The sequence below is a fragment of the Nomascus leucogenys genome, chromosome 5, assembly GCF_006542625.1.
Source record: "Nomascus leucogenys isolate Asia chromosome 5, Asia_NLE_v1, whole genome shotgun sequence".
Classification (NCBI taxonomy): Eukaryota; Metazoa; Chordata; class Mammalia; order Primates; family Hylobatidae; genus Nomascus; species Nomascus leucogenys.
Genome location: NC_044385.1, coordinates 39,107,614 through 39,132,382, shown reverse-complemented (window position 1 = coordinate 39,132,382; position 24,769 = coordinate 39,107,614). Strand labels below are relative to the sequence as shown.

General features: G+C 42.6%; 1 protein-coding gene across 3 annotated transcripts in view; it reads right to left on the bottom strand.

Moving 5' to 3' along the window:
- FGGY (FGGY carbohydrate kinase domain containing) overlaps window positions 1–24,769 on the bottom strand; it is a 445,679-nt gene that overhangs the window by 90,237 nt on the left and 330,673 nt on the right. For all 3 annotated transcript variants that reach the window (XM_030812917.1, XM_003265147.4, XM_030812918.1), the window contains exons 12-13: window positions 12,733–12,807; window positions 5,590–5,710 (exon numbers count right to left, since the gene is read on the bottom strand). In XM_030812917.1, coding sequence (XP_030668777.1) covers window positions 5,590–5,710; window positions 12,733–12,807 — 196 coding nt within the window. The remainder of the gene's footprint in view (window positions 1–5,589; window positions 5,711–12,732; window positions 12,808–24,769) is intronic.

Genomic DNA, 24,769 nt, shown 5'->3' with positions numbered 1-24,769 from the left:
TTGGTCATCACAGATTACGGTGGAGATGAGGCTTAACCAGGCATCTGAAGGGTGAGCAGGAGTCCACCAGGCAAGGAGGAGCCCTCCGTATGCCAATGCCCAGAGGTTGAGGGTTCATGGTAGGTTTAAGATTAATAGAAATAACTTAGGATTCTTAGGTCTATAATGTATAGATCAGTCTGCTAATCGGGAGATGGCAGCAAACTTTACAGAGGTAAACTTGTGGTGTAAAAACCATCTTCTACTCAAGCCATAAGAGTTATTTTCCCAAAGCTTAGATTTCTTTTCCTATCTTGTCTGAGAAGGCACTCTCTCTACATCCCATTACCTCCCCACTCAATTCTTTCCTCTAGCTATCCAGAAAAAGAGGGCAGGGGACTAAATTCCCACAGACACCCCAGAGAATTTAGGAATACCAGCCCTCAACTGGGCCAGGGCTTAAGACGTTGCCAACATGGTGTCAGGTGGGGTGGGAATGCTGGGAGAAGCTCAGACCTGAGTTTATTTCCTGGTTCCACTAGCTCTGTGTCCAGCAAGTCACTTACACTCTTTTAGCCTTGGTTTCCCCAAATGCAAAATGGGGATGATGATAAGATGTACCACACAGGTGTGTTGTGAGGCTTAAGGAGAGGGCACAGACTTGGTGCTTAGCACATTTCCTGGCCTACAGTAAGCCCTGGAGAAATGATGGCTGCTACTGTTAGAATTCAGGTGGATGGCAAGTGAAGCCTCTCTGCATGAACTAGACCTGGACTAAAAACTGGATAAGTGGGGAAGGGACAATAAAGGTTCCCATCAACCATCCAGAGGGGAAGGACAGATGCCCGGCCACACTGCAGGGCTGTGCTGACCCCAGCAGGAGAGAGCACTGCAAGCCGTTGAAGAATCCTAGGAATGGTACAGATGGGTGTGCGACTATGACCATCAAGCCTTCCCTATGGACCTGGGACGTTTTTGAAGACAGTGCCTCCAAACACCATTTACTTCCCGGGCCTTCCTACCCTGCCAAAAGCTCCCTGAGTTGTGAGCAGGGAGGAACTACTCACAGGCCCCTCCCCTTGCGAACCAGAGATGTGAGTGAACCTGGTGAATCCCCTATCAGCTCTCAAGTTGCTGCCCAAAGTGCTCTGAACCCAGACTGCCAGGGTTTGAATCCTGGCTTCCCCACTGACTTAGCTGTGTGATCCTAGGCAAGTTACCTAACCTTTCTGTGCCTCAGCTTTCTCATCTGAAAAATGGGGTTAAAATTCCGCCTATCTCATAGAGTTGCTGTGAGAATTAAAATTGCTATTACAATAAGGCTCTTAAAATGGTGCTTGGCTTAGAGAAAGCACTAAATTAGCATTAGTTATTATTCTTAAAGTTTACCTTACTTCTGAAGTCTCTCCTCACACCTGTTACCCAGGGTGAAATCAGTCCACTGCTTCCATTTGCCTCTAAGACCAATCCCACCTCTTCCCTTCCTCCCTCCACCTACTCTGAGCCTGGGAGACTGGCCAGTGGGGATCACAGCTGTGGGCCCCTGCCCTCTGGTTACACCCTTGGCTAAGCTTCTGCTGGGCTGCCCTCTTCACACATCCTACCAGGCTCAGATTGCCTGCTCCCTACCCTCACCCTTGCGAACCCAGGGGTGGAAACACTGTTAGAATCCCAAGGTACTTGTTGGTTGTCTGGGCTTCCAGCACCCTGCCCACAGCTCTGTACACCGACTATTCAATTTCCCTCCGGTTAACTTAACTGGAGTGTGTATCTGTTCCCTGCCTGGACCTGACTGACACTGATACATTTTGTCCTCTGGGTCCCCACTCTACTCACTCTGGATATTGGTCATAAGACCAAGGGCACTTTTTCTGTGTTTTATAAAGAACCTCCTGGCTGGACATTACTGTTCTTAGCATCCCTGTGACAACCTCAGAGCTTGGCACACTGGTGTGCACAGAGAATGCTTTTGAGTGAATAAATGAAATAACAAATAATTAAAATAATGAGTAAGACCAGAAGAGGGAAACCCCTACTGAAACTACCAGTACTAAAAAATAAAACTTAGAAGAAGGAACATTTAGTCCCAAGTCAGTGGGGGAAACTTAAAATTACTTAGTACATACCAAGTATTTCTTGAAACCACAGTTAACCAAATGACCAGGGTACAAGGAGGTTCCTCCTCCTCATGTAGACAGCATTTCCCAAGCTGGCAAGGCCCCTCTCTCTCTGCTTATACAGAGCAGGCTGTTCTCAACATGGCAAAGATTCACTTTCAAAATAATAAGCTGCTTTTTTTTTTTTTCCTCAAATGCCCTTCTTTCTTTTTGGCATGGGGCTTCCTAGATGGAATAAGAGAACTGACATTTACTGATCACCTACTTGGGCTAGGCACAGAGTCTGATGCTCACAAACTCGCAAGCATTTATTCCTCAGCAGTGATCTACATGAGGGAGATGATAATTTTGTTTGTTTGTTTGTTTCAGAAGAGGGAACTGAGGCTCAGAGAGGTAAAGTAACTTGCCCAAAGTCACAGAGCTGATCCGCTTTTTCCACTGTTCCACACTATCTCCAAAAAAAATCTCCCAAATTCCAATGTGTTTTTCACATGCATTTCTGAGAATCATGTTCCAGGTCAACAGTCCTCCCTAACTCTGTCTTTGTAGGAAAATTAGAGCAATACAATGTTTAAAGGCACCAAGGACACTACCTCTATACTGGCTGCTTGTGTACGTGCCTTTTACTGGGACAAATGCAAATGTGTTCTTTTCTCTGAGTGCTGGGTGAAGGAGAGGAAGAGGGCGGCTTTGGCTGGAATGTGAACTATTTTATCTGATGCATTAATGAGTTTAGCAGAACCCAAAGCATTCAAAGGCAGATGCACTTTGCCATCACTTGTCAGTCACAGGCTTCCAAAGGCAGAGGAATTCCAGGCTAAAGAAAAGGTCCCTTTGTCTGGAACTGTAACTGGTCCATAGTTAGAGACAAAAGGTCCAGTTTCAATCGGAATCCAAATAACGATTAACAGCCTTTTCATTCAACAGCCTAGAGGAGAACAGTTTCCAAAGCAGAACTTTCTGTGAAGCCGCTCACTCCCCCCATGCTTCTGAGTCAGCCCAGGGATGAAGGGCCTGGAAGATGACCCATTTTCACAAAGTCCAGGGCTGCAGCGCGGAGTCAGTGCCGGGGTCATTCGCAGCTAGCTGTTCTGCTCCGGGAGGCCCTGTTTCCCACTTTCTAGAGTATTGCTTGTCCAAAGCTGACTTTCCTCTTTCCTCTTGCATCCAGATAGGAAGTTTTTTGGCTATCAGAATGCTGGAAATTGGCGCAGGGTGTGGTGGCTCATGCCTGTAATCCCAGCATTTTGGGAGGCCAAAGCGGGTGGATCACTTGAGGTCAGGAGTTCAAGACCAGCCTGGCCAACATGGTGAAACCCTGTCTCTACCAAAAAATACAAAAAAAAAAAAAAAAAAAAAAAAAGAAGGCTAGAAATTGGAATGTTACAGATCAAATTTTAAGCTTGAATGTTATCTGAACTAGCTAGCTGATTTTTAGATAAAATGTTACGGTTTTTCTCCTGAGGACAATTATAAGGCAATCTGGGCTCTTTTTATGTCTTTCCTCCTCCTGCTTTGAACGGCCCACTTCTATAGGGTTTTGGACACCTCAGGAAAGAGAGGTCATCATCAACTGGTTACAAACTTGGCAGAAAAGTCGAGAAACCTGGGTCAGCAGTACAGTACAAAGGGACAGTGGGCCCAGACACACTGCAGTTACAATACTGGTCCTGCCCCATACTGGCTGTTTGACTTTAGATAGCCAATTTAATTCACCTACCCACCCATCAACTTGCTTGTCTGTAAGATAGGGGCACCGATTTCTACCCTTTGGTGGTATGGGAGGATTAAGTGTCTACAGCGTGATTCACACTGACACATAGTAGGTGCTTGGTTAATGGTAATACTTTCTATACTTCACATCACAATAGTTCTGACCTTAGACTGTATGTTTTTTTTTTTTTTTTTTGAGATGGAATTTTGCTCTTGTTGCCCAGGCTGGAGTGCAATGGCATAATCTCGGCTCACTGCAACCTCCGCCTCCCAGGTTCAAGCAATTCTCCTGCCTCAGCCTCCCGAGTAGCTGGGATTACAGGCATGTGCCACCACGCCTGGCTAATTTTTTTTTGTATTTTTAGTAGAGACGGGGTTTCTCCATATTGGTCAGGCTGGTCTTGAACTCCTGACCTCAGATGATCCGCCCACCTCGGCCTCCCAAAGTGTGGGGATCACAGGTGTGAGCCACCGTGCCCGGCTGACTGTATGCTTTTCTCACTGTCCTCAGACTTGTGCCTCAGTCTGCTTGTCTCTAAGTTGGGAATAAGTGACTTACTTAGTTTCATCTCATGATGTGCAGAGATCAGTTACGTCCATCATGTTGGACAAGGCTCTCATCTGCAGGAATCTGTATGGCTTGGAGGGGGATGGAGGATATAATGGGGCAGGGACTCTGACCTGCCCAGAAGTCAGAGGTAAGAAAGTAGGGGATGAGGGACAGCAAAGGATAATGATAAATGGAGGTAGGGTCAAGTGGGCTCTTATCAGGCTGGAGTTGGGACTATGGGATGGGTACAGTCCTCCCCCACTTTCCCTCCCCTTACCCTGCCCTGGTAGTACCTGGCCACCCAGGGATGGGTCCTGGGAGATAATGGGTCTCCAGTCCCCTGGAGACACTAGAGGGGCAAGGAGTAAAAGGGGTGAGGGTATCAGGTCCAGAGAGACAGAGGTCCAGGCCACTCTCTGCGACAACAGAAAGCCTCCTGCCAATGGGGCCCCTTTCTTGGGTCCTAGGGGCTCTGCTAAGGACCCTTCTCCCCCACTGTCTGCTGATATCACAAAGAGCTCGGCCCATTATTTGTGATTCCCTGCATCTCTATTATGATCCCTGATTCTGACGAGCTGAGAAGGAATCACAGGATCTCAGGGTCTTAGGGCTCAAATTCCCAGTCTGCAATCAGACCCACAGATCCTATAGCATCCAGCCTCTGCATTCTTTCTTCAAGACAGCTTTCTTATCACTTCTTCCAGACCACATGCCCTGAGCTGCCATTAGGTCCCAAACCAGACAAGGTACCCCACTATGTTTCTATGATACCCTGTACTTTTCTCACTCCAAGCTTTTGCCATACTATCTTTAATATGCCTGTTTGCTGTTTCCCTTCCTCAATAGACTCTGAGTTCCTGGGTGGTGGGGAGCAAGAATCATGCCTTATTCATCTGCGTATCTTCAATATCCTCCACAATGTGTGGATCAGAAGAGGTACTCAAAACTGTTGTGTAAATGCTTGAATTAAGATCTACTTCTGGCCAACTTCTCTTGTGTTATTTCTCACCATTATTCAATGGTTGGGTATACACAGAAGTCACTTTCTCGATCATGCATATAAAGACTTCATGGAAGTCACTTTCTCCATCGTGAATATAAAGACTTCAGGGTTATTTTAATAATCTGGTATACCGCATATATCCTCCTATTCACACCTCACCCAGAACTTGGCCATGACCATTTGCTGCCAAGCCAAAAATGACCTTCTCTCCTCTTTCCCAGACTTACCAGTAATGTCCGCATGCATTTGCACAAAAAGGGGATTCTTGCTGAGGCCTCCACATAGGAAAAGAGTACTGATTGAGTGCCCTGCTGCCTCCATGGCTTCTATAATGAAGCGAGTCCCCAACTTGAAAGGAAAAGCAGAAGATAGCATCAGTGTAGTCACAAAAGTAAACACTAGGGAACACTTCTTAAATGTTTACTCAGTGCTAGGACACTGTACTAAGCTTTACATACACTATCTCAGAAAGCTGAGACTCACAGAGATTATGCTGTCTATGATCACACAGTTAATTAAATCACAGAGTGGGAATTTCAACTTGGGCCTGACTGATTCCAAAACCCTCTTAATTGCACCATTTGCTTCTATCAGTAGTTACACAACACTGACAAAAACAGTTGACAATGTCAACGCAGTTAATGGTAACACAGTTCATTCAAACAGATATTTAATGAGTGTCTACTATAGCCCAGGCCCTGTATTAGGAGTGATTGCAATACTACTCTGAAACAGAGTCAATGGTATCTTGGTCAGTCTTCCTTTACTAAATGGGAACTAAAGGCTTTTTCCTTAGAAAAAGCACCAAAAAATCCAGCAGCAGAATCATGGAAAGAGGGCTCTAACTGCATAAAGAAGGTGAGATCCAAGGCTTCAGGGTGGCTAAGGGCTAAAATTACCTTTGCTATTGCCTGAAACCAGGTAGTGGTTCTCTAAAAGGAGACTTCTGAGCCAAATCCATTCCCTGGTTGTTTCAGGCTTCACTATATTTTCAATTCAGCCTTGTGTCTCAGTCCTTGTGTGTTAATATCTTCCTAATATGCATTATCCTCATCCCTGTCTTGCTAAGTTCATTAAACTCAGTAAAAACCGTTATTGCCTTATAGTTATGGAAGTGAATCTTAATGTAGAATTCTTCAGTTTTAGATAGGATAGTTGAACATCTGAAAAATCTTAATTTACTTGGAAGTTCAAAAACTAGAGTTCGAAAATCAAAATTTAGTTGGGATAAGGACTAAAAACAAAAAGATGAACTGTGATGTGGCCATAAGGGGGCAGCCACATGGTGATGTTTGGGAAAGGGGCTCCAGAAAAAATAGAGGAAGAGGATTTTTTGGTGGGTAACACGTCTTTGAAATGTTTAGAAATTGAGCAATTTGGGGAGATGTCAAAGTCCTAGGTGTAGACCTGGGAATGAATTGCTAAAAAGGAGGGAAGAGAAGTCAGAAGAGATAAGAAAGTCAAGGATCTGGGAGGCCAATGTGTCTCCACAGATGGCATAGCCACCAAGAAGAAGCATGAGCCAATATCTTGGTTTTTAGTGAAAGTGTGACAGTATTGTTCAGGTTGAAACCTAGGAATGTAGTGAGGGAGAGGAGGTGTTTTAGCTGAGGGCAAGAAGAATCAGGAGTTTAGCCAAGGTAAGGAATAGGGTTTGGGGCCGGGCGCGGTGGCTCACGCCTGTAATCCCAGCACTTTGGGAAGCCGAGGCGGGCGGATCACGAGGTCAGGAGATCGAGACCATCCTGGCTAATATGGTGAAACCCCGTCTCTACTAAAAGCACAAAAAAATAGCCGGGCGTGGTGGCGGGCACCTGTAGTCCCAGCTACTTGGGAAGCTGAGGCAGAAGAATGGCGTGAACCCGGGAGGCGGAGCTTGCAGTGAGCCGAGATTGCACCACTGCACTCCAGTTTGGGCAGTAGAGCGAGACTCCGTTTCAAAAAAAAAAAAAGGAATAGGGTTTTGGAAGTCAGCAGGATGCTGCCCTGACCTCATGTCTTGGGGAGGGTGGGGGGGTATATGAAGCCTCCTTTGACAAGGCTGTCTGGGGAGCTGTCACCCCAAGGGATGGGGGAACCTGGGGACAGGAGTGGTCAGAGGGTGAGCTGGGAACCATAGGACATGAAATCCTAATTGGTTTGGCATAAATCATGAGGGACAGGGGCAGTTCAGGAGCAAAAGGCACAGCAGTTCTAGCCCAGAGGTCTTTAGGGTTTGTTGAAGCTATTCATGAATTTGGTAAAAATATGGATTAGGTAAAACCTGGGCCTCATAAACAATCCACAGATGTGGTGTGTTTAAAAAAATTCAAACATGTTGTGCCATATAAGGCCAGATCCTACATACTAACTAGGGCTGATTATTCCCAGATGTTCTTTGTTAAACTTTTTGGGGGGTCATGAACCCCCTTGAGAATATGCCAAAACCTATTGACCTCCCCAGAAAAAAAAGTCACATACAAAATAGTACTATAAATAATTTCAGGAGGTCTACAGATGCCTGAAGTCCACCATGGATCATTTGATGCCTGCGGATTCTGGGCAAACCCAGTCTGCTCTAACGGCATGAATCTATAGTAGCTAAGAGCATGAGTTTTGAATTCAAAAAACCCAGGCTGGCATTTAGGCATTTCACATATTTCTTGTACCTTAACCTTTCTATAACTCAATTGCCATTTTTTTTTTCTGCCATGGGAATAATAGTATCATATTCATTTAGTTAAAAATTCTATAGATTGTCAGAAATGTCAACATGCAAAAAAATTAAAAATGTGGTCTTAGGCTTGATGATATCTAGTAATACCTACCATACAAGGCTGCTGCTGTAGGCAGCAAAGGTAAAACTTGTAGAAGAGTGTGTAGCTCACGAAAGGTGCGTACAAGGAGAGTTCTTCTGGTTATCAACTATATGCTAGGCACTCTGCTGTGCACTTTAATAGCATCTCTAATCTTAAAGCAAATGTGAAACCTGCATATTGTTATCCCCACTTAGGAGATATATAATTTGACTAAGCAATACAGTCTGTATGGAATGGGAGAATAGCTGTCTGCTAATTTGTATGGAAATGTCAGGCAAAACTGGTATCTTTGATATTTCTAAAAGCAGGGACCTAGGGGCATGCGATTAACAGGCCTGAGACAAGAATAAAACAAAGCACATTTCCTGGGAAAAGGAAACAAATGATCCGAATGAGAGGCACTCCCTCGAGAGGGGCTGTGACAGACAGCCTGTCTCTCCCCCATGTGGTATTGTCGGCTGGAATTTCCCACTCAGTCTGGCGGTTCCTTAGAGGACCTTCCCTTTCGGTGTCCCAGACTCCAATCTGTGTAATACTCCACTCTACTGAAATGCCCCACCAAAGGGCTTTGTGTAAAATGATTTTGTGCTCACCTTTCTGGAAAAAATGTTTTCACAGATAAATTTAAATTAAAATTAGGCTATTCCACTGGGAATGTACAGAACCGAATGCAAATCAAGAGACTTCAAATGCAAATAGTACCTTTTAAGGGTCTGTTCTGCAAAGAAAACTATAGATGAACAGGCTATGGATAAACCGGGTGGTTGACAGGTCTTTCAATTAAGCATGATCAAGAGAGAATTTTACTTCATGGAAGGTTTTGCACAGTCCCAAGTTAACCTGATTACAATCCTCTTTAATTTAATTTCATTTCATCCCTACAAAATAGCACCCAAAGATGCAACTACATATAGAGAGAAATTTGCTTAACTTTCAGTTGACTGACAACAAATAAGTGCTCCGGCAATATTCAGGGCTAATGAAACAACATTTTTTTCCCCAAGTTGAACATTATGGGAAAATATCTGTTATCAGAATACTTCATTAAAATGCACATTTTTTTTGCCTAAAAGATCAGCACATCCAGATACATTTGCAAAACAGACTGAACCCCTCACAATTCACTTGACTCCACAAAAAAGCCTTATCGAAAAAAATCTCTGTCTTACAATGCCTTGCTTTCATGGTATTATAAAGGTCATTAAGACAATGGACAGAATAAATATGATAGCTTTTAATACATGTACGGCCCATTAAATACAAGATTGATTTTCCAAGTGTGTGGTACTTGAGAAAATGTAGCTGGTTTTTTTTCTTCCCCTCTCCTGCCTGCATTAAGTTTAACCTCATTTATACATTTCTGGACTTCTGCTGCAGTACTCTTACCAGGAAAGGGACCTCTGTGAGACAATCCTGGCCAAATTAACGATATTTTCTAATATATATTCAGTAAAAACGATTCTTAGGAATATCTGAAAGCTTATTTCACCCATGTAGCTTTTACAAACAGATCAAAGGAAAATGCAGCATGGTAAAGTGGAAAGAGCAGAAGCCTGGGAGTGAGACGGAGAAAGGTTCAGATTCCAACTACCGTACACTAGCTGTTTGACCTTGGCAAATGGTCCTCCCCTTGTCTGTAAAATGAGAACAAACCCATCTACTTACAGGGTTACAGTGTTAAGCTACCAGCAGGCAAGGCACTCTCTTTGGTGCCTGGCACACAGTCGTGTCTGACGAAAGGTAACTGTCATTACCACTATGTGATGGTGCCCCTTGGTCCCTCCTGTTTGGCCTCATCCTTCATGTCCTCCTCTTAGCATGTGCTCAAAAGGGGGAGTATCACACCACTCTGATTTTCCAAGATTATTCATTTCAATATAAGCTATTCATTCTACTATATGAATCTTTTATACAATAACATTAACAAGTCCGAAAATAAAAGTTCCTCAATACAGTCAAGTGTCCTTTAAGCATGGTAATACATTGCGAGAAATGCACTGTTAGGCGATTTTGTCATGCAAACATGATAGAGTGTACTTCCACAAACTATACTAGGCTATATATAGTATGGCCTATTGCTCCTGGGCTACAAACTTATACAACTGAAAGTTAAGCAAATTTCTCTCTATATATAGTCGTATCTTTGGGTGCTATTTTGCAGGGATGAAATGAAATACAAAAAATCAGCATGGTATTGTACTGAATACTGTAGGCAACTGTACCACAATGGTAAATATTTGTGTATCTGAACATATCTAAACATAGAAAAGGTACAGTAAAAATACAGTATCATAATCTTACAGGACCAACATCATATAGGAAGTCCCTCATTAACCAAAATGTTATGTAGCAGATGACTGTACTTCACATGTCTAATTTTGTTTTAGAATGCTGGGGGTTCCAATCCCACCTCTGCCACAAGTTATATGGCCCTGCGCATTAATTAATCACACAGAGGCTTAGGTTTCTAGTCTGTGGAATAGGGATTATAATATCTACGTAATAAGGTTAAACCAGATAATGTGTGTAATGTATCTAGCACAGTGCTTGGCACATATAAAATCTTTTTTTTTTTTTTTTTTTGAGACGGAGTCTCGCTCTGTCACTCAGGCTGGAGTGCAGTGGCGTGATCTCGGTTCACTGCAAGCTCCGCCTCCCGGGTTCACACCATTCTCCTGCCTCAGCCTCCCAAGTAGCTGGGACTATAGGTGCCCACCACCATGCCTGGCTAATTTTTGTATTTTTACTAGAGACAGGGTTTCACCATGTTAGCCAGGATAGTCTCGATCTCCTGACCTTGTGATCTGCCCTCTTTGGCCTCCCAAAGTGCTGGGATTACAGGCGTGAGTCACCATGCCCGGCCTATAAAATACTTCTTAACTCGGCCAGGCGTGGTGGCTCACGCCTGTAATCCCAGCACTTTGGGAGGCCGAGACGGGTGGATCATCAGGTCAGGAGATCGAGACTATCCTGGCCAACATGGTGAAACCCCATCTCTACTAAAAATACAAAAAATCAGCTGGGCATGGTGGCATGTGCCTGTAGTCCCAGCTACTCGGGAGGCTGAGGCAGGAGAATCGTTGAACCCAGGAGGCGGAGCTTGCAGTGAGCCAAGATCGTGCCACTGCACTCCAGCCTGACAACAGAGCAAGACTCTGTCTCAAAAAAAAAAAAAAAAAACCCTCTTAATTCACTTATTATTATCATCATAATCATCATTATTATTATAAAACAGGACAGCTAAATAATTATCTTTACTACTGATGCACACTTTTTTCTCTATTTTCATCTTACTATTCATTTCCTACATTTTTACAGATGTCAGAATTGTGTGCTTTTGACCAAGTTTCCATGCATAAAGATATTTGACTGATTTCACTGAATTGGCTAAGCTATTAGACCAATAAGAAAATTGCTTCAGGAAGATATAGTAAAACTAGTGTATAATCTAAAAGGCCTGTTTAATCAAGTTGACTGATTCCATACTTCTATGCAGTTGCATTAAAGAAGTTATATCCCTTCAGTATTAGTATTATTACTATTTGGGAGGTTCCATTCTTTATTGCATATACATGGTGGCTGGACAAATCTGAGCATTAAAAAAGCACTTCTGTTGGTGGTGTGAATAAATATACATATAGTTTAAAGGAATAAAGTTATGAAAACAGTTGTGTGAAGAAACAGAATAATTGAATATCATATATGTAAATATAGCATTAAACATATTTGCTTAAAACAGGTGTTACTGAAAAACAAATTTTGAATTAAAATTGGATAAACTGATTTTTCCTTTCTGTTAATTCCTATTCTCTTTTCAGAAGTGGCTAAGCCTCACTGGAGTAACTTGATTTCGGGTACATACGTGTTGTGAGACCCCGAAAGCCATGATCTACTCTCCTAAAATGCACTTTGTAACATATGCACACACACAACCTTCTGGATGTGATTTCAGGATTAGAACCCTCTTGTAGCCCATCCATAGCTACCTCTAGATAAGAAGATTCTTTAGACAATGGTTAAGCTTTTAGGATTTCATTTCCATTTTTGATTTATCTTTAGTGTAGAAACTCCTAACATTTTAGATTTAAATTCCCCTCTTCCTCCCTAATCATCCTAACCTCAGTTAAGCAGCTAATTATCTAAAAACAAACACTTTCATGTTCTAAGGATGCTTACTATTTAAAGGACCCCTATCATGAATCCTTTTGCAAAGTGAACAATATAATGTATTTTATAAATCAGACATTCTTAACAACTTTTCTTAATGCAAGCATACATAGCATCTGTTTGCTTGCTTCTATTTAATTAAATTTAGAAGACAAATTAGATAAATGACAAGTATAATCTTCACAGATTTTCCTTTCAGCTTTTAGTTATGTGAGGTTATTAGTTAAAGCAGGTGAGGCCTTTCATCAACATTTCCTTCCAGACATACAAGAATCTCTTTTTTGCAAATAATCTTTTAATTAAGAATCTCTGTCACAAAAGCATGTGCTGTATCTTGGGGAGCCAGTGGCCTAGAGTATACTGATGGCTCTAAGTCTCTTTAAAAATGGCATTACAGTATCTTACAGCAATGGCTTGAACTGTGGCCAGGTAGAGAATGGCAAGATCATCGAGGTCCTGAGACAGTTTCAATCCGGTGACCTGCAGCGATGAAGGGAAGAAAAGAAGAAGATGGTCAAAAGACGCTGCCGTGGATAAAGATAGTTCCCATGAAATACGTTCAGATGTGTTTTTTTGCTGAAAGAAGTTCATATGCAAATCCCCTTTTTGTGAGCGGAACGTGAAATGCCTATTAAGTTGTTTAATCTCCAGACCTGGGAAAAACTATCCTTTCCTCCCCAAAAGAAAATACCCTGACCTTAAACAAAAACAAAACAAATACCACAGGAAGATTATGTTTGATATTTCTTAGATGACAATTAAATACCTTTTATTTTAAAACATTCTCTTTTCTTACAAATACCTATTTTCTGTGGCTTACAAGAAATCCACACGTAACAGTGGCATTCTAGTACAAGATGATCTTGTTTTGAGTTCTGCTACTGTCAGACTTCAGTGTAACAGCATTCGGTGTCCAATCCAGGGTAAAATAATATGTCTCCTACAAATATTATACGTACTAGGGGATAACTTAGAATCTGTGGGTTGCAAGGGAATCCCATCAAAGTCAATCAGAATCAGATGTTTATATGGAGTATGTCAGTCTCTGCGAGAGTCCAGAACTGAACAGGATGCCGGATTTGTATGCCATCAGGACTTGCTCACAGTCCTGCTTTCATGTCTCCTACTCATCAAGGTGTTCTCTTGGGACATTTCTAAAGGGTGAGGGCTGCTGGGTTCTTCAAGCTGAGCCCAACTTTTGTGGGCATCAGCACCACAGTTCACTTTAGATTATCACATTATAAAATTAATTCACCAACATTCATTTACTCAGTTCCTATGGTGTGTGTTGTCCTGAGCTCAACCAGGTATGGACATGCAGTTTGCATCAAAATAGGGGAGCTGAGTGGTCTGCCTAGGTCCCTTCCTTCATCTTCTCTGGCCCCATTTAATTACTGTCTCCAGATTTCACCCTCAACCCCACTGCAATTGGCCTATGACAGTGCACAGGCACCATTCAGTTACCCAAACCAGGAAACTCGGGAGCCCTCTTTTTTTTGAGACAGAGTCTCGCTTTGTCTCCCAGGCTGGAGTGCAGTGGTGCGATCTCGGCTCACTGCAACCTCCACCTCCTGGGTTCAAGCAATACTCCTGCCTCAGCCTCCCCAGTAGCTGGAATTACAGATGTGCACCACCACATCCGGCTAATTTTTTTGTATTTTTAGTAGAGACGGGGTTTCACCACGTTGGCCAGGCTGGTCTCAAACTCCTGACCTCATATGATACAACCGCCTCAGCCTCCGAAAGTGCTGGGATTACAGTTGTGAACCACTGCGCCCGGCCAGGAGCCATCTTTCTTGACCTCCCCCTGTCTTCCCATATTTAAGCAGTCTCAAAGTCTTGTATGTTTGATCTCCCAAATCTCTTTTGAATGCATCTCCTTTTCTTGATCCTTACTGTCATTCACTTCCTTAATTGAAGCCACCATTATGTCCTTCCTAATTGCTGACAGAGGCCCTGAGCAAATCTCACTGTTTCTAATTGTGCTCCTTTCCACACTAGAGCTAGATCGACCATTCTTAAGTGCAAATCTGATCGTGTTACTCCCTGTAAAACATTTTCCCCATTACCCTCATTTCACAGTAGAAATGCCTTCACTGCCTCATGTGCGTCTTCCTGGGCTTGCCCTTGCTTCTTCTCCAGTGTTTACTCTTGTCCCTCCTCATTCTGTATCCTATGCTCCAGCTATGCTGAATTATTTATCTAAGTCTGTTGATGCAGGGATTCCTACATTCAGTAGAGCTACCTGCTGACAGTTTTTCTTGGCAAATAATTGGGCAATCAGATTAGAATGATGGCTTTGATTTTTAATACACAAGAAGATGGAAAATTTAAGTGAGAGACGTGAGAAGAACTCTGGCACTGCATCATCCTAAGCCATTAACTGTGAAAGAACATCCTTCACAAATTTCCCAGAGACCTAAGCATACGGTAAGAATTCTGGAACTCAGAGAGAACATGAAAAATGCTGACATTATAGAACTTTATTTCACAGTGAGGAAATAATGTGCCTAAGGGAAGATAGAGAATGGACACCAGAATGTAGGTGTTCTGATGGTCTTTGCTTGTCTTACCCACCAAAGCTCTAATGCCCAGTGCTGTGCCTGGAACACAGTAAGCACTAAGTTAATATTTGCTGAGTGACAATTCACTCAGCACTGTGAACTATGAACCAGTGACAATTCAGTGCTTCTTTTCCCCTTTTAGACACCACTTTCTCTCCTTATGTCCCATCCTTCTTTGTTAAATTCTACAAGTATAGGTGGACAAAGTTTACTGTCTCAGCTCCTCACACAATCAGAGAGGAGGAGACCATGCCCCAAGAGAAAAGAACACTGGAAGAACACTTTTAGTCACTTGCTCCATGCTCCCAGCTGCCCTCCCCCATCCTGAAACTTACCCTTTCTCATCAGAGAAGTGGCTTTTATGAGAATAGGGTAAAAGGAAGGGTCCCTGTACCTCATATAGAGCCTTTATCTTGAGTTTGAAAAAGGCACCCCATCTGGAAGTATGAATTATAAAAAAGGTGCAGAGTAAGCAGGATTTCAGCCTGGTCATAGCCCCCTGAACGGAACACTTTCTTTGAGCTGCCTGCACCATGCTGGCATGCAGTGGTCCTGGCAATGATCACTAGTCATGAACACCATTCACACATGATTTCTCTGTCTCTCTTGTACTGGCCTGGCCTCAACAGCACCTCTGCTATTAGGTCTCCTAGGGAAGTTGCTGGGCCATGGCTTAGTGCACTGTTCTAGAGCCTGTCCAGGAGGCTGCCTCCCTTTGGCTTCCTCTCTCTGGTCATCAATGGGAAGAGGATTAAGCCATGATCCTCTGTGTGGCTGACCCACTCCTAAAGACCAGATTTGGATGATTTGTGCTGGGAGTGGGGGTAAAATATGACTTTGTATATAAGATGCATTCCCCTAACAATATTTATTAGGAACCCCAGTGTTTTGTATAATAATACCGATAATGTAATGGGTTCTGATACCCTTTTCAATTAGTAAGAATCCATAAGAGAGAAGAAAGGGTGTGACATAGCTGGATTTAACTTCCTTAATCCCCAGCAGATATCCACGAGAATTTCCAAAAAGCATTGGTATTCATGCAAAAAGATATCATGGACCCTTCTCTAAATTTCCAGTGCCTCCAGAGCTCAGAAATCACAGAGGAGAAAAGGGAGGATAATTTTTTTCCCCAGAAACTGAGAATGATATAATCAATGTAATTGAGCACTAAATTTAAATCCTGAGCTTGCTAGCAGCTATGGCAAAAAGGGACACATGAGGGTGAAACAGCTTTTTTCTGATAAATAAAACATAGCTATCCTTGAAGGGAGACAAAATTATTCCTGGGAAGAAATTCTAGAAGAGATTTATTGCATGGATCATAATGTAGAAGGTATTCAGTATCAAAAGGGAAGCTGCAAACACAATTCTCACACAACCATTTCCAATATTCCCTCACCACTAACACTAGAGCCATGGTATTGAAATGTGACTTAGTGAAAGATATTTATCTCTCAAGTGCAAAGACACTGTGGTCTGAGGTCCTTGTTTCCTTGACATCTCATCTGACATGCAGATGATCATTAAGTCCACTTAATTTTCTCTCAAATGCCAGGGACCTCAGCCCAGTCAACCCCTGATGGAGCTTTGCAAGGAGTGCCATGTAGACTGCTTGAGAGGCTACAAAGGACCCTCGGGGAGCTGTCTAGGAAGGGAGATGGTGACAGTGCCCTGGGAGTGCCAAAGAAGTCCTGGGGGAGGCACAGCTTTGAAATGGCTGAAAAGGCTAGGATAGGCCAGATGAACTGATTCCCTAGCTGGAGGCTGAACGGTTCCATCAAGAGGAAGTGGAGAGGAAGCATGAGTAGAAGGAGTGTGTTTATTGATGTGCCTGTGCCTACTTCAAATGTTTGGGCGAGACAGACAAATGTGTAGGGAAGCCCGATGGGAGAGTTGCAAGGGTAAGCACATTTTATCTATTTTGGATATTGTGTAATGAAGAGAACTATAAGAGAAAGCTCTTACAATTAATATTAGGGTGCATGAAAACTATATATAATGGCCAAAACAATGCAAATAACTGCATTGCCTAATTTTAACCTCCTAGATTATGAATATAAAGCACTTATGTAAATATTGGGATTTTTGAGGTTAGAGGTGTATGCCAATTGAAAGAATAAGCTTTAGAGGAAGGCACCTGGGTTTAAATATTGACATTTTCTCTAATTTAGCTGCATGACACTATATGAATTTTGTAACATCTATGAGCTCAATTTTTTCATCCACAAAAAAGGGATAATACCTCAAATTATTTTTGTAAGGATTACAGGAGTCATCTTTGCAAAGTGAATTACTTTTTTCAGTAAGCTGTACTGAGTCTACAAGAGCTACATACTCCTGTAACTCTTATGGTGCCAACTGTGCACGGAGGTGGCACTTAAATGTTCATTTCCTTAATGTGGCACATATACACCATGGAATACTACACAGCCATAAAAAAGAATGAGATCATGTCCTTTGCAGGGACATGGATGAATCTGGAAACCATCATCCTCAGCAAACTAACACAGGAACAGAAAACCAAACACCACATGTTCTCACTCATAAGTGGGAGTTGAACAATGAGAACACATGGACACACGGAGGGGAACATCACATACTGGGGCCTGTGGCGGAGTGGGGTGGAGGGGAGGGAGAGCATTAGGAGAAATACCTAATGCATGCGGGGCTGAAAACCTAGATGATGGGTTGATAGGTGCAGCAAACCACCATGGCACATGTGTACCTACTTAACAAACCTGCACGTTCTTCACATGTATCCCAGAACATAAAGTAAAATTAAAAAAATAAAATAAGTGTTCATTTTCTTTCCCTTTCTCTTAATAAGTGTTCATTCTCTTTCTCTTGAATTGCATGAAAGGCTCAATCCCATTCATTTACTGGGATATGGGAATAACGTATCTCTTTCACCATGCTATTGGTACTACTGAGGATATTAATGAGGGGCACTGGAGACTAGTGACTGTTCAGTGTAGGGAAGCCAGGGCAGAAGTTGATCATCAGCACTGGGACCATGATGTTAAAGGTACAGGCATGCAGGAGTATGGAGAAGCCCCTGAGTTCCCAGGGACACATAGTGGGGGGACTCTTGCAAGAACTCCTTGAGGAAGCCTTAGTACTTCTCAACCTACACACTTCCATTCACTGTAAAAAGAAGAGACAGATGCTTACTGTCCACCCTGGACTTCAGCTTAAATCTTGCAACTTAGTAGCTGTCTAAACTACAGCACCTCTCTCAACTCTTTCCTGGGATCCTAGTTGAGTGTAGGTTTCCTGGGACCCTACTCTAGATTTACTGAACCTTTGGTGTGGGTCCAGCAATTTGCATTTTACCACAGTCCTAATGCACAAAAAATTGTGGAAATGACTGCTCTAAACCTTGGTATTATAAATTATAGGTTCATAGGTTCTAAAATAGTTGAGATTATTAATAAATGTATTAGCAATTAAACTTTTTCCTTCCTAGTTGTTAAAAGAATTGTTTATATATATTAGTAAGAAAAAAAAAGGCTTAAAAATAGTTTCCCAAGGGATCTCGAAAGATTACAAAAGACAAGAAAATGCGATTCACAAGTCCTGAGATTTTTCTATGGTCATCAGAGCTTGATGGGGGTATCCAAGGCTCAGGGGAATTCACTGAAAGCTTTCCAGAACACAATGGAGAGGGAGAAATGCTCTGCTTGCTCAGTCAATAATGAAGGTGGAGCTGATGGACACGGCAATGAGGAGGATCAGAGAAAGATTTATAGGAAGCCTCTGGAGGGAAAAGGGACATTGGAGGACAGGTCTGAGATAATCACTCTCTTGGAAGATAAAGGGGGACAAATCTTCCCAAAAATATTTAGAGGTTTCAGTAAGTGTCTGGAATCTAGGCTAACACTTGGCATTGCCTAAATCCCATCCACATTTGAGAAATGTTGATGACTGTGCTACCACAATGTGGTAAGCAGAATCCTAAAGATGTCCCCTCAATATTCTGTACACTGGTTATTCAATTAAACACTAACTGAGGCCCTGCTGTAAAGGAACTGGGCAGATAGAATTATTTAATAGCCAGATGACCTTAAAATAGGGAGATTATCCTGGATTCTCTGGTTGGGTCCAGAGTAATCACATGACCTCTTAAAAGCAGAAGAGAAAGGCAGAGGAGTCAGTCAAGAGACACAGCAGAAGAGGAAGACAGGAGAGATGCAGCAGAAATATTGGAGTGGTTCAAAGCATGAGAAAGATTTGACCCATCTTTGCTGGCTTAAAAGATGGTGGCAGGGGTGATGGGCCCAGGAATGCAGGAGGCCTCTGAAAGCTGAGAAGGACCACTGGCTGACCTTTAACATGGAAACAGGGACCTCAGTCCTACAACTGCATGGGACTAAATTAGGTCAACCACTTGAATGAGTGTGGAAGCAGATTTTTCCCAGAACCTTCCAATAAAAACCTTGATTTTGGCCTTGTGAACACTTTCTTTGGTTACGGAGGAACCAGTAGAACCAACCTAGATTTCTGACCTGCAGAACTGTGAGAGAATAAATTTAAGCCACTAGATTTGTGTAATTTATTATAGCAAGCAAAAATGATGGATGGACACTGCCCCTCATGACCTTACTCTATTGGTGAATTCCACACCAATAGAATTCTACTTTGAACACTACTTTGTTTGCTGTTTACCCAAAGGCCCTTCACACTTTGTTTGCATTGCTTCTGAGGGTTTAAGTCTAAGCCATTTTGATATGCTCATACGCTGTTTCTCAAAGCTGGTCTGTACAACTCTTCTGGCCCACACTTGCTGTTGTCTAACCCTGTCTTGTTGGGTCTGCACACCAAGATTATACACAATGGACTCTATCCTTGGTCCTCTGGCCTTAGTTCCTTTGCATTGTTTATGTCTTGGACCTTCCCAGTAGATTCCAACTGATTCGCCCCTCAGTCTTTTATCATGCCACATGACCTTGGGAAACACTCCTGCCCATAGTCCATTCCCTGGTTTTACTTGTTGTTTAGTGTATATAGGAAAGATAAAGGAGCAGTAAGAAAGGAAAGTCTGATTCTGTGATAGAATTTAAAAAGTCATTAAAATGAAAAAGAAAGATGCCAGGCACATTAAAAACAAAGCAGAAGCAATGAAAACAACAACAATGACAAAGATCTAGTTTTTTATTTTTCTTTTTCCCCAAAGAATGTCATTGACCCAGGTTTGAATTGACTGGTTCCAGTTCCACTTATACCCTTTTCTCCTCTGGGTAAGCTACTTAAACTCCTTGAGCCTCGGTTTCTCTCTTCTTTTAAATGGTACAACAACATTGTCTTGCAGGGTTGTTGTGAAGGCTGTTGATGATACATGGAAAGCATCTACCATGGCGCCTGGTACATCAGGTGCCTGAAAAATGATACCTATTAAAAATCACAATACCAGCTGGCAAATTAGTCACTTCAGTAAAATATATATATATTTTTTCAGTAAAATATATATTTTAAATAAAATGTAAAGATGTAAATTTATATATAAATATACAAATAAAAACATATATTTTCAGTAAAACATATATATATATTCAGTAAAATTTGTGACCAATTTGGAAAACACCAATTTGGTATTGTGATTATATATATATAATCAGAAAACCAGTTAAAGACACTGAAGATATTAAGCTTTGTTATAGGATTTGATTTTTCATAAGCAAAAATATGTAAAAAAAAAAAAGGCTGAATAAATCAGTGTTAAATAACAGCAAAAACTTCCACAAACTCATATCGAAGAGCCCATGTGTTTCCAAAGCTTATAAATACATCACTTGAAAGCTACTTCAATTAGCTCATGAGCTTCCAGCTCTATCATCCATCTCCCTATCAGAAAAGTCACAGGGGTGCAACCTCTGCTCTCTATTGAGCTCTTGCAGATACCCTGAGTTGCTGACTCCTTCCACATCTGGATCTGTTTAGCGATGCCTACAGCTAGCTGGGATTCGGTCCCTTGGAAACTGGCTAAGATCTCCCAGTGCTTCCTCCCTGACTCTCTCCTGGTCTTCCACATACACACTATCCCTGTGCTTGCTTTGAAGAGTTGTTGGAGCAGCATTCAACCTCTCCAGCAGTTTGAGTAGCATACGCTCTGATGTTAGAAGTCACAGCTCTTCAAAGAAGCAGAAAATCAATTTTTGTTCTGGGTAGTTCTGTACTTTTAACATGAAGCAGAGAAAACATGTTTCAACCAATGGTGAATAGGGTGCATTTGGTGTGTTTTCAGGGCCCGATATGTCTCCAAGGTCATTTGCTTTGTTGAGTGGTTGAGTGGTTATTTCAGGAAAATAATTTCTAAAAATCCCAAACACCACAAAACAAAGGCCACGCCAATTTTTTATGAATAGAAACTGCTCATATATACGAGAAGGCAAGGATTCTTTCAAAATTCCTACAACACTAGCTATTCCACAAGGTACACCAAATTTGAGTTTCCTGTTGTATTGATGAGGAAACTGAGGGCCAAGGACTTGAACAAAGAAGATCAATTCTCAAGAGCTGTATGAAACTTGCTTTCTATGAGGACCAAGGGACTGGTGGGCTTCTCTGGCTGGTTGTTTGGGCTGGTGAGTCCAGTCAGTTCTGGGGCTAAAGTGGGAGGCCCAAGGCTGGCTGCTCAGGGTTCAAAAGCCACACAGGATCCTGCTGGCCATCTCATAAAGGTGCAAGTAAAGGCCACCAAGCAGCAGCTGCCAATTCAAGGGCATTATTGTGCTGTCTGTCCATCGTGCCAACACCTGCCATCTGGCGCTGACAGTGACCCTGCAAAGAAGCCTGGGCTACTCCTGCTTCCTCATGGGCAGATCAGCTGCACAGAGTTAACACGCCAAAGGTCATACACTGGTATATCTTCAAGACAAGTTCAAACATAAGTCCGATTTCAAAGCCTGGGCCCTCTTTACTGCTTTGCAGTGGTAAAAACCATTCAACGAAACATTTAAAATAAAAACAACCACCAAAAAAATCCCTAAAACTTGCAACTATTCCTGATGCTGAGTATTTATCTTCATCTATCTTTTTTTTTGAGACGGAGTCTCGCTGTCTCACCCGGCTGGAACGCAGTGGCGCGATCTCAGCCCACGGCAACCTCTGCCTCCTGGGTTCAAGCGACTCTCCTGCCTCAGCCTCCTGAGTAGCTGGAACCACAGGTGTGTGCCACCACGCACAGCCAATTTTTTGTATTTTTAGTAGAGATGGGGTTTCACCATGTTGGCCAGGATGGTCTCAATCTCTTGACCTCGTGATCCACCCACCTCGGCCTCCCAAAGTGCTGGGATTACAGGCGTGAGCCACCGCACCCGGCCTATATTCATCTACCTTTATGTGTGACCGTGTCATTTTCTTACTTTAAAAGTAAGCCTTTTTCTTTGGGGGGAGGGGGAGGCATGTCTATCTTGTTTTTAATGAACCTAAAATCATCAGCGCTTACTGTTTTGAGACCAACTGTTATTACCTAAGCTTCTGCTTCTTTTAAATAATCGTATGTGTAGCCCTCACCTTTCTGTGCTTCATTTATCAAGTGGAAAGGAGAAATGTTTACATAGTGGGGTACTTAGTCCAGCCATGCTATTAGGCTGCTCATCCCCCACCTCCTCCACCTCTCTTTAGTCCAGTGCTTCAGGCTGATATTGTATCATCAAAAGAAAAATGAAACAGCTAGTCACATGATAGGAGTCAACTGTTACCAGAACAAAAAGAAAATGATACTATCAAGCATAAGGAAGAGATTCCTGGGTTATGCCCTGTTCCTACTTATGAAGGTAGGCACCCAGTGTGGAAGGCATTAGAACCAGGTCAAACCATGAGTGGCTATTTTTTTTGAAATCTGAGTCAGTTAGGGTGGGAAGGAAACTAGTACCTTACTGAGAAGAGACAGGGTCAGAGTTTAAATCCAAAGACCATGGTTAGAGTAAAAGTGGGAGGATAAGCCACAAGGTTGGTGGTCAGAAGAACAGAAGAGCAAGGACTAGCTTAAGGAACATGGTTCACTATGAAACCATGTATGACGCATGTTGAAACCCCCTTTCTTAATCGTCCTCCATGCGTTTTGCAAAGTCCAGAGTTTGCATCCTAAAAGGATGGGGTGTGCATCCTAAAAGGCAAGCTCTGCCACTTCTTGGCTTTATGACTTTGGGCAGGTCACTGTTCATTCCTCGTTTGGCGAACAGTGATTGAAATAACTGTTTGACCATAAGGCAATTATTTGGTGCCAGCTTCTGACCTAAGAACTGTTGAGATTTTAAAAAGTAAATAAGCCATTGCTCCTATCCTCAAAATGTTTTTCCTATAGAGTAAATTTAAAACATATGTTATGTCTTATGACAGCCTTGATCTTATTTTCTTCAGTGAAAATTATACTCCCTATTGCTTTCAGTGTAGGTTTTAATTCTTTGATTGCCTTTTTAGTTGTCTTGTGGTCTTTGCCATTTCCCCTTTCTTCTCATTCCATTGTCCTTTCATCTTAACTCATTCTTTCCTAATAAGTTTCTGGCCTATTTCTTAGAGATATGCCTTGAAACAAAATTTCTGGCTGGGAACAATGTTTCATGCCTATAATCTCAACACTTTGGGAGACTGAAGTGGGAAGACGGCTTGAGGCCAGGAGTTTGAGACCAGCCTTGGCAACACAGTGAGACCCCATCTCTACAAAAAATATTTAAAAAATTAGCTGGGCATGCTGACATGTGCCTGTGTAGTCTTAGCTACTTGGGAGGCTGAGATGGAAGGACTGCTTGAGCTCAGAAGTTCAAGGTTACAGTGGGCTCTGATTAGGCCACTGCACCACTGCATTCTAGTTTGAGTGACAAAGAGCAAGATCCTGTCTCTTAAAAAAAAATTAAAAATATTCTATTGAATATTCTACAAAGTTCTCTAACATTTTCGTTTGGTTTCAGTAGTAAATAATTTTCAAGAGGGCTTTCCTTTAAGTGTTCACAATGGTATTTTTTTTTTCTTTGTATGTAATGGTTTTTCTTTTTTTTTTTTTTGAGACGGAGTCTCACTCTGTCACCCAGACTAGAGTGCAGTGGTGTGATCTCCGCTCACTGCAAGCTCCACCTCCCAGGTTCTCACCATTCTCCTGCCTCAGCCTCCCGAGAAGCTGGGACTACAGGCGCCTGCCACCACACCCGGCTAATTTTTTTGTATTTTTTTAAGTAGAGACAGGGTTTCACCATGTTAGCCAGGATGGTCTCGATCTCCTGACCTCGTGATCTGCCTGCCTCGGCCTCCCAAAGTGCTGGGATTACAGGCGTGAGCCACTGAGTCCAGCCGTATGTAATGTTTTTTTCTAAGGGGCCATTATTTTTCAACATTTACTCTAACTAGACAGGTACACATGTTCAGTATTTCCCAGTATACAGTACACACGATTTGCTCTTTTTTTTTTTTTTTTTTGAGACGGAGTCTCACTCTGTCGCCCAGGCTGGAGTGCAGTGGCACAATCTCGGCTCACTGCAACCTCCGCCTCCCAGGTTCAAGCAATTCTTCTGCCTCAGCCTCCTGAGTAGCTGGGATTACAGGTGCCCGCCACCACGCCCAGCTAAGTTTTGTATTTTTAGTAGAGACGGGGTTTCACCATGTTGGTCAGGCTGGTCTTGAACCCCCGACCTCATGATCCAACCGGCTCGGCCTCCCAAAGTGCTGGGATTACAGGCGTGAGCCTCCGCACATGGCCGTGATTTGCTCTTATCCCCACTCACTGCATACTTGATTTTGTCTCTTCAGATCTACAGCTAAATGCCAATTGGCAAAGTACAGCAGTTTTTATTTTCTGTAACTTTGTTGGACTGAGGTAGATCAGCACTGTATGGCTTTCCAAGCCTAGAACTGGTAGTGCAAACTACACCCTTCCTCCCAAG